Source organism: Solanum verrucosum, unplaced genomic scaffold, assembly GCF_900185275.1.
Source record: "Solanum verrucosum unplaced genomic scaffold, falcon-dt-bn FXZP01000137.1, whole genome shotgun sequence".
NCBI lineage: Eukaryota > Viridiplantae > Streptophyta > Magnoliopsida > Solanales > Solanaceae > Solanum > Solanum verrucosum.
In genome coordinates, this window is record NW_026020405.1 from 103,382 (window position 1) to 114,210 (window position 10,829).

Here is a 10,829-nt window from a genome sequence, read left to right on the forward strand (position 1 = left end):
CAATAGCTTGCAAACCACATAGGAGAGGTAAGCCGCACTAGGCAAACCCGATGCGACGAGCTCAACCCAAAAGGCAAACCCTTGGCTTTCGCTGGAAAGGGGTTTTGAACTTGAGACCTCCAATATGGAAGTCTCAAGCCCAAACCACTGGGCCACCCCGAAGGGTAAACCCATTTCCCTTTTCTCAACAACAAAAGGATCATAAACCATTTCAGCAAGTTGTTTAAATAAATATTTGATTTCACTATTGACATTATAAAGCTTCCAATATGAACTTTTTTCTTATACTATATAAGAATGTTGTCCAATACAAACAAAAATAACAGTTGGATCAGATGTTATGTAAGATTTCTGAAATGACATCAATTTACAAACAAATTGTAAGTGATGGCTATTCAACGGCACAGCTGAGTACACAGTCCCTGGATCTTAGACGTACTTGGATTCGACAATGAATATGTTCTCGTCTTGTTACTGTTGGAGCATGTCAATGTGAGCTGGTTACTCGTTTGCTCGGACTGCAAGAATGAAATCAAGTTCAACTCGCCAAATCACAAATATCAAAACATCTAATACAGCATGATTGCTTTCAGAAGTCGTCTAAGCGACTAAACACGCAAAAATCCTTAAAATTTCGATAAGATGATTTTCTTTTTTAATTGAAAGTATAGTAGTGCAACTTTACATCCTATGGAAGATGCCCATTTTCCTAACCTGAGTTCTGTAACTATGGAATTGGAAAATGAATGTTTCATGTCATGATAGTGAAGGAGATTTATTCAGATTTGTGAAAACGAGAAATTCAGTAACTTCTTACCATACAGGAAACAGGCTCTGTGTTGCAGCTCCACCTTGAAGTGGGTAGACAACTCATATAATGGCACCAAGAACAGTGATCATTTAAATCTACCCCGCGGAAAAGCATGACCAAGCCACTAGTGAACCTGCAGCAAGGAGAAAATAAATTATTAACCAGTTGTACAGCTAAAACATATTGCTTTCAACTAGTGAGATGACTAAGTCGGATCAAATTCAGAATCTTCCTTATCAAAATGGCCATATTATTTAACCATCTAAGTGTTTGCCACTAAAGATCTGCAGCATCACGTGTTTAATTCTAATTCTTGGTGCTTGTGGACCTAAATTACACATTTTTGCGTACCTGATACAATATGATCAGATATATCTGAAGTTTATCATTTAACAGCTATTGTTGTCAAAACCATGGGAATGGAACCATGAAGTAATCGATAACAGTAGAGTAGAGTAATGGGACCTATATCCTACAAATAACATGTCACTTAGGCACGTGGTGGAGACTGCAGTTGCTTGGCAACAAATAAGTGATTCACTTAGTCGAGATCCATTGATCAAAAGGTAATTAATAAGTATCACTCAAGTCATGGAAGGAAAACAACTTGGTTTTATTTATCTGTTTTTTTCCAATTAGAATGACTACAGCTTAGTGTTATAAGCATTTAAAGGCATAAAACTAACAGAGAGAGACATCTAAGGGGTGCTCCTCCTACCAACTACCATCACTTCCTTCGTGGCCCGTGCTACCCCAAACTAAGTGGGTAAAATGATAAACTCGGAAATCCGGTCTATCTAAATTTTGTTACTCAACCCTCTATATCCTGGGAAGTCACACCCCGGTGCCTTGGGGAAGTAGTAACATAAGTTTCATTATCACTACTTACATATTAGTAGTACTTTGTCACTAGACTTAGACCCATTAGGTTCATAACAATAGCAGATATAACCAGCACCAACAGCAGAAACTTGTCTAGGAATGAAAATTCTACGTATTTTCTTCTTTTTTGCTTTTAGTTTCTCAAACTAGGGCAGAAACGAAATAAAAGAGATGACAAAATGAAAAAAAGGACTGGTAAAAAGAATGTTAACATGATAAAAAATGCAAAATGTGTGAATATTAAACACTGTAGTTTAATGACCCACTATCAAAGATGTATATAAAAACTTCTTCTGCAGCCTAATTGAAACATGACAGAATAGGAAAAACAAGGTGCAGCACCAACGAAACTTACCCAATTATCAGAAGAATAAGAGAAACAACCCATAGAACCATTTGATACATCTTGAATTTCGGTTTAGCCGATGTTGAATATGCTCTGGATGCATATCTCTGGCTCACCCAGCCAAACTGGGGCCGGATCAGAAATACGAAACCAAGAAGAAAACCAGACACAAATCCTCCAATATGAGCGAAGTTGTCAACGTGCGGGAGAAGTCCAACTGCCAGATTTATAATAATGATGACCACAAGGGTCACTAAAACTGCAATCTGCAGAAAAGGGGAAACAAGAAGTCAAAGGGCTAATAAGATGATTTCTCAATCAAGTGAGCAACAAACCCATCATTAATGGAAGGTGTGAACTGTGATGAGAACTGTTTGATAGATACCTTATTGGCATATATGGTCCAATTGATTATGAGCTCTGAAAGCATGCTTCCCAGCAACCCAAAAAGTGCACCAGAAGCACCAACAGATATATTTGACTTAATAAATAGAGCTGAGAACAAACTGCCACCAAGTCCGGCGATGATATAGAGCACGCCAATGCGTACTACAAGACAAAACAAAGAAAAATAAGCAAACAGTAGTCTCAGCTACTTCTGAATAACAGGTCAGAGATCACATACACCAACACAAGAAAGATTAAGTTGAGAACCCAGAGGTGGATCTAGCTCTTCACAGCAGTTACAATCAAATTCACTTCTGGTCCACTCATACTTCTATTTCCAGTTGTTTTCATACTGAATCAACAACAAAGAGCTAATATCAGTGAAGTTTGGAGTAACCAAGGCTGGGACCTCAGTTTCAGAAGGCTTCCAAATGACTAGGAGATGGAAATATTCAAAGAATTCCTCAACATTCTCAATCTCTTCAAAAGAGTCTCACTAGAACAAGATAGATTATGGTGGTTGAGAGACAGTTCACATATCTTTTCAGTCAAGACACCATATCATATGAGGAAGAACAACAACCTTAATGTGTAGTGGTTCTGGAAGCACTTATGGATGACCAAGATACCATACAAAGTGGCATGTTATGTTTGGTTAGCAGTTAAGAGGGCCTGTGTGACACAAGGCAGACTGCAGAGGAATGTACCTTTGCTCTATTTGCCATCTGCATGGAGGAAATGCAGAAACAAATAGTCATCTTTTTCTGCACTGTAAGGTGACTTCTCAATTGTGGGACATATTTCCAGCTATGATTGGTTTGAGCTGGACAATGAAAATGAATACACTAGATATGCTAGCTAGTTGGAGTAGAAAGGGAGGAACAAAAGCTTAAAAAGCTAGTTGGAGTATGATCCTAGGCTGCATATGGAGGACTATCTGGAAGGAGAGGAATTCAAGATGTTTTGAGAACAAAAGTAACCCTCTCCAGAAGATAAAGTTTAATTTGTATTCTGCTTTTGCATTTTCAGAGGAAACAAGAGTATATAACTGACACAGTCACACAGAGTCACTATAGTTTTTGTTTAATTAGCCTTTTTGTATAACTTATATTTAGTTTACTTCTCATGTAATTTTGGCCTCCACAGGCCCTGTTGATCTTAATACAAAAATGTTACCATTTCATCTTTATCAAAAACATATTACCATTTCAAAAAAAAGGACGCAAAAGGATTTTCTGAAAATGTGCCTGTTTAAGTGAAGGATATTTTATTATAGAAAAGAAAAGTGATGTATTTGTTTAGCCTTGAATACCTGAAACTGTTGCAGAAACTTGTTTTCAATGAAAACTAGAAAGTTGAGGTCCAATAAATCTGCTGCACCAAACAAAATTGCAGGAGAATTCATATCACTTGCTTTCTTTTACCTTTTTTGCAATCTATTGGGGAAGACAAGGCACAGGGAGCGGTCAAGTGCTGTGCAGGAGAGTAAAGCTTCAGGGCCAGATGATTCACTTCAGCATTTTTCCAGCTGTCTTGGAATATAGTCAAAGATGAGGAGATGGTACGATTATGTCTGAAGTGTTTTTTTGACAAGGAATATTATGTCTAAAGTGTTACCCAATAAACTAAAGAAGGTCTTAGATAAAACGGTATCTATTTTGCAGAGTGTATTTGGGGAAGGCGGACAAATTCTTAGATGCAGTATAGGTGGCAAATGAAGACGTTGATTCAAAGAAGAAAGCAAAGGAAATCAAGGATTTTGTGCAAATTGGATCTTGAGAAGACCTACAATCTTGTAAACTGGGAGTGTTTCTTGATTTCATTAGGTTGAAGAGACTTTGGCGCAAGATGGAGGAAGTGGATCAAATGTTACATTTCAACAACTAGGTGTTTGGTCCTAGTGCTCGGCAAACTGTTTAGTTCCTTCAGTGGTTCGAGACGAGTGAGACAAGGCCGGCCCTCTATCCTCTATGTTGCTCATACTAATGATGGAAGAACTGAGCAAGGTGGTGGATAGAGCTGCTGTAGGAGGTTACATAAGGGTTTTTTCACAGCGCTTGATGGACATAATACTGTAAGCATGTCTCACCTATTGTTTGTATATGACACTTTAGTATTTTGTAATGCTAACAGAGCTCAGTTGGCTTACTTGTGACAAGTGTTGACATTGTTCAGAGTGGTTATAAAAGGAGAAATCATCCCAGTTAGCAAGGTGGAGAAGATTGAGGTCTTACTTCTTAGCACAAGTGTTTAATTGCAAGGCAGGGCTCTTCCTTCTACCTACTTGGTATACCACTAGGAGCACCAGTAAGGACCAACCAGCTTGTATGCCCGTGATAGAGAGGGTATAAAGGAGCTCACATGTTGGCAAAAGAGATACTTATCCAAGGGGAAAGAAAGTGTCAACTAAGGGTACTCTATTGAGTATTCCGACATTTTTCATATCCTTGTTCCATGCTCAAGTTAGTACTCGGTAGCACAAGAAAGTCGAAAAACTTAAAAGGAATTTCCTATGGGATGCTTCAAGTGCGGATAGGAAGTTCCACTTGGTAAATTGGGAGACAAACAGTCACGAAACCGAAGTGTTCAAGTGGACTTTGGGATTAATGATTTGAAGGTAATTAATAAGAGTATAAGATGCTATTTGGGAAGTGGCTATGGAGTTCGGGATAGAGGAGAATGCTTTTTGGATGGGGTAACCACAAAAAATATGGGATCTCGGAAGGGGGGTTGGAGGACTAAAGATATCACACTTCATTATGAGTGTGGACTATGTTAGAATATCTTGAAGGAGTATGAAGAATTCAATGGGAATGTATCATTCAGGATGGATGATGGAAACCGGGTAAGTTTTTGAGGACAACTGAATTGCTTCACAAACAAAGTATTTCACAGGTTAGCCATGATGAATGGAGATGGGATGGAGAATAATGGTATCTTCTAGTTAAGTCATATTATGAGAAGCTCCTGAGCCAAGAAAAATGTGTTTTTCCACTAGGCAAGCTTCAAGGGGGTGATCTTGACGATCGAGAATTAAAGAAGAGAAAAGTAACTTAACTTCATGGCTAGCCGCAAGGGGTGATCTTGACGGTTGAGATTAAAGAAAAGAATGATTACTTATGTTGATGCTTATTGTGTAAAAGCTCAGGAGAAGGCATGAATCATCTCCTTTTACATTGTTGGATAGCACCTCGCTTGTAGCGGTAAATACTGAGATGGTTTGGACTTCAATTGGTGATGTAATGTACTATTAAAGAAGCAATGTTTAGTTGGATTCTTAGAAAAACGGCAGAGTACACCCAAGGCATGAGATGTTGCTACTTTAGCACTTATGTCGATCAAACAGAGGCAGAGAAGAGGAAGAGCTTTTCATATAGTAGAGAAAGATTTTGTACACTTGAGGAATAACCTCTTAACCCATATATTTTTAGCATCCATGAGGTTCCTAGGTTCTTATATGTATAGAAGATTGTCTTTAGCAGAAAACCATATTGTACAAGGTTTTCTTTTTTTTGGGGGGGTATATTTCTTGTATGCGGGCTCATTTTGGCCTCCGTTATATGAAATTTTCTTAGCTTTATGAGCGAAAATGTGAGATGCAACATTATCAGACATTTCTAATATCAGCAAATGGAAGAATGAGCTTATAAATCTTGTGACTAACAAATGAATGAAAGTTGTAGCAGCTAAGTCTTAGCTTCTAAAATCTCAAGTACTTTTGGAAATGCAACATAACATCTAATGTGAATCTGCTATAAGATAAAAGTTTTTTAGATCTTTGATAGCACAAAACGTAGAGAAAAAACGAAATGTAAATGCAGGTAAAAGCTCTGTTATTTACAACATACCAAATCCAAACTCTCGCTCCAGCCGAATGCCAATCACCAGAAGACTCAGCATGTTGGCCAGTAAATGAAAAACTCCACCATGCAACCACATGCAAGTAATAAGGCGCCACCCTTGATGTTCGCGGACCACCTTATTCACATCTAGAGCACCCATCTTCTCTAGCCTAAACAAAAAGGAAAAGATAAACAGCTTTATACATGTTTGATGTTTATCTATTCCAGTGTAGCTTAGTTTAAGCAAGAAGAATCAATTCACTAACATAGAAAATCAAGAAAAAAAATGAATGCCACAAATTCATTCATCAACCTCAATGCAGTAAGAGATCAACAAGTTACAGAAATTTGATCATCAATATTGAAGTGCATGACTGGTCAAATGTACCGGCTCATAGATGGTATGACGAATATTGAAAGTACTAAAAGAATTTTTTATAAGGATGTTAATGTACTAAAGTAGGATAAGTTAGACCTCTAATCGCATCAATGGAAGTTCTTTCAAAAGATCTATAATCTCTTGAATCTGTGCCGTTTTAGCAAATCATAAACACACCGGAAGCAAAATATCTATATAGTCAATACAATCAGGTTGGGTTGTGGTTTAATTGATATTAACACACTGACAATAACTCAGGTGCTTCATGCATTCTCAAAAAACAATAACTCTGCCATTTGACATGAGCCTTTTTAGTTTGCTTAGAGATTACATGTAGTGTAGGAATTGTTATGAAACAGCGTGTCAAAGGCACGCTTAAGCCCTAAGTGAGGCTCAAAATATGTTGAGCGTTTCGGGTCGCTTAATGTGCACTTCAATGTCGTCATCAAGGGGCAATGAGACATACTTTTCCTTGTCAATGAGCAGTTCCTGAAGAGGCGACACTAAACAGCTAATATTTCACTTAATTGTTGTTGTTTTTTCAATTTCTTTGTCCATATAATGCTTATAATTATTAGTCTTGGACTAAGCAAACACATTTGTATTTATTCTCCATTTGCGCCTTTTGCAATTAAGTCAGTGGTAAGGTCTACTTACACTCCACTCTATTAGTACCGTCAATACAAGGAGTCCTCCTATTTATTGTTCAACACAAAGCGATTCAATAAGCAGTCTTACCTCTCTTCTTTTCCTCCCTTTTAACAAATTCATCGGTCAAAACAAAATTAGATTGTGAATGCAAAGTTTTAATCTTCTGCAACAAGTTGTAGCATTCAAGTAAAAGATCAGCCTTAAATATGCAACATCCAATAAACTTTACAATAAGTGTAGCCTTACTGATGGTTCTCTCCCTAGAAAAGCTACCTCAAAGTACAATTTTACCACAAAGGGGTTATAGTGATCTGGTGCTCACAAAATTATCTTCACACAAGGAAAAAGAACTCCATATAAGGTGAAGAAATTTCCCAAAAGATGCTGCATGTCTAACTAAGAGTCCGAGCCAGTTAATTTGTTTTTGCTTTTTCTGCATTAGGGTCGTCATTTTTTGTTCAATTTCTCACTCTCTGTTGATGCAATATGAAGCTAGAAACTTAAGTGCAACTTATGGTACAAAGTGAAGCTAAGTACATTAAAGCACAAACTTCAATAAAAAGCTCCATGTAGCTTGATTTGGATCCTCATAAAAGAGGACAAAAGAATGCCTGGAGAGTTATCAGATACAGCACTGGAAGCAAGACGGAAAAGCATGTGAAATCTCTCATTGATCCCGCTTACTTTCTGCACCTCCTGTGTGCCTAACTCAATCTGTACCACTTAAATCCTTTTCTACAACTATCCAAGACAGAAGATTTGGTAGTCAAACCTCAGATGAGAGTATTGATCCAGTTCTCTTTCTACATAAGCTCATCTAAATAAAGTCTATCATAGAGCCCAGGCTCTTGAGAACTTGATCAAAAAGGGCACATCTATAATCAAATTGAGTATTATTTCATCTTATTCAAGCTTGTTCAAACAACATGAACTCTACCACACACATAATTAAACAAACCTTCAACTTGTCATAAAATTGACACTTCCACAAGTTCCCCATCCTATCCATCCCTTAGGCTGCAGTGCTGTCCCTCCACTAATTGACCAGGCAACCTGCTACAGCCCACAAGTATAGGTGCTGGTAAACCTGCCCACCAACTACTACCTGGAATATAAATGTTTTTCTCCTACAGCTCAACCACTCACCCATCCCTTTATTTTATTTTTTTGATAAACTTGGTGTCCTGATGTCCGGGCCAGTTTGCGCGCACCTCGACTAATTCCGAGGGATACTCCACCACCACCCACCAGCAACAAGCAACAGGTAACTCTGTCCACCAACGCTAAGACGGATGGGAAGAAATCACGTGGTATTTTATCTTTGCTGGCTGGGATTTGAATAAGAGCTCAAGATGCTCAATTCACTTCATTGATCACTAGGCCACACCCTTACCCTTCGGAACTCCCAATTGATTTCCTCTTAAAGAGAGGATCATGAGTACACCAAAAAGCTTACAAATTTCACAAACAAATACTTCAATCAAATTATAGAAGGAAAAAAAAAAAGATAAGAAAGAGATACATACGTGGTAGAAGAAGGCCCAAGAAGAGGATTTTCACTGAAGGGCTGAAATGAAAATCTACCCAAGAATCCAGCATAACAAGAAACAGAGTTGTGGGGGCAGTTATTCACATACATGGTCACCAAAAATGTCACTACATTGACTATAACAAAAGATGGTATCAACCATGGAAACCATTTCTTGAAATGCTTAATTTCTCTATAAAAAGCAGGTCCTCCTGATGATGCTGTTGTTGTCGTAGCTGGCTCTACTGGGTATACTGAGTTACCCCCTTTCCTTGAATGGACCTGGATTTGGATCTCCGGTTGTGAATGAACTCCTCCGGTCATCTCGCCGGAAAATCAAGAATGCTGGAAATTGATGCCGGAAAGTTTAAATTCCGATTGTAAACAATGGGTAGAGAAGAAAAATGAGTTTAGGTGGCTTTGAAGAGACGATAAAGTCAAGTTGATTGATTCATACGAAGATGATTAGCTTTGCCGACGAGCTGGTAACTTCCTACACTCAATACCTTTTGTAGCCTTTATTTTTTCTTCTATAAATAGTTTAAGTTATTTATTTGAATAAAATACTTTTATTAAAATATATACTTTGGTTCTTCTTTTTGTTTTTACGATGTCGGTACTTATTTTGGAGCTTAACTAATTAATTAAGATTCCTACCAAAATATCTCATTGTAAGAGGTAGAAGTTTCTTATCAAAGATGACTTCGTATTAGTATTCGAATTCGAGACTTTTATAATTTGTTTGGTCAAGCTTTTAAAATTAGCTTATTTTGGAAATTGCTTTTAAAAAAAATACTTTTACTACGAAATTATTTGTGTTTGGCCGATAAATTTTTAAAAAAAATTTGAGTAATAATTAGTATTGACCAAGTGTTTTAAGTGTATACTTTCAAAAATTAATTATTTTGTGTTTTAAGTGTATACTTTTCACAATTTAGGGACCAAATATGTGATATGTATATCTTTAATAAATGTGTTCAAAACATAAGAACAAAGAGCAAAAATAGAAACAAAAGAAAATTGTATGGTTATTTTTTAGAAAAAAACTTGCTCGTCCGTAATTTACATCGAATTAATAAATATAATATAAGACATATATTTTACATTTATCTTCTAAAGTTTTTTTAAAAAAGAATTGACGTAAATTAGGTTGTCTACCTCACATATCTTGGGTGTGGCCTTTTTTCAGCTTTTACTAGTGCGAGATATTTTATGCATCAAACTGTTTTTTGAAAGTGCATTTTAATTTATTTTTTTCTGCTTAATCAATATGCAACTTTCTGTGATTCTTTCTTAATCAAAAGTGAAGTGATGATATCTGTATAAAAAAAAAATATTTGTTAATGTGATGAGCACAAAGTTTTACATATATAGTGAGTAGTTGAACCGTACTTAGGATTTTGACCAAGTTAAATGTTTGATATATTTAGGGTTATGCTTTGTGTGTCCATGTAAACATGTTTATGGCTCTCTACTATATTATTCGGAATTTATCGATCATATTAATTTAATTTGTGTAGTGACTTATAAAGGAAAAGTACATCGTATTAGAAATATCTTTTATTCTATTGATTCGAATTTGAAAATTTTAATTAATTACAGAAACTAAGATTATATTTGGAGTTATGCTTATGTTGTTTTGTAAACTAAGGTCATATTTGGGGTTATTCTTATGTGTTTTTTGTAGACATGTTTATAGTTTCATGCTTTGCACCTTGTGAATGATAATATCTTTAATTAATCAGTTTGAACTTTTTATTAAAAAAAATAATAATAATTATCACTAAAATTTATTGACTTGGTTAATTTAGATTCAGACTATATACGACTAATTAAAGATAAGTATCTTGTATCTATTAATAGTATTTATTTTTTTCATTCTCATAGTTCGAAATTGAGTTTTTTTATCTCATTCATCCCACCATATTTTGAGTGATAATGTTTGTCTTGTAATATAAATCAAGGTCATATTGTGTAATTTTATAAGTTTCTAAAAATCACAA

The 10,829-nt window shown here is 36.2% G+C and overlaps 1 protein-coding gene across 1 annotated transcript; it reads right to left on the bottom strand.

Annotated features, from left to right (window-relative positions):
- Positions 1 to 265: 265 nt before the first annotated feature.
- On the bottom strand, positions 266 to 9,351 carry LOC125840408 (RHOMBOID-like protein 1). The gene is made up of 6 exons (XM_049519386.1): positions 8,825 to 9,351; positions 6,275 to 6,438; positions 2,425 to 2,588; positions 2,049 to 2,305; positions 818 to 944; positions 266 to 518 (listed from the first exon to the last, which is right to left on the bottom strand). The coding sequence occupies exons 1-6, from the start codon at positions 9,148 to 9,150 to the stop codon at positions 396 to 398; spliced, it is 1,161 nt and encodes a 386-aa protein (XP_049375343.1). The 5' UTR covers positions 9,151 to 9,351; the 3' UTR covers positions 266 to 395.
- Between the last annotated feature and the right edge of the window lie 1,478 nt (positions 9,352 to 10,829).

What these genes read in the sequence shown, in the direction of transcription:
- LOC125840408 (XM_049519386.1), bottom strand. Translation starts at nt 9,150, where the DNA reads ATGACCGGAGGAGTTCATTCACAACCGGAGATCCAAATCCAGGTCCAT. An exon ending in GGACCATATATGCCAATAAG is followed by an intron (nt 2,306 to 2,424) that starts GTATCTATCAAA and finishes CCTTTTCTGCAG; the next exon opens with ATTGCAGTTTTAGTGACCCT. An exon ending in CAGAGCCTGTTTCCTGTATG is followed by an intron (nt 519 to 817) that starts GTAAGAAGTTAC and finishes TCATTCTTGCAG; the next exon opens with TCCGAGCAAACGAGTAACCA.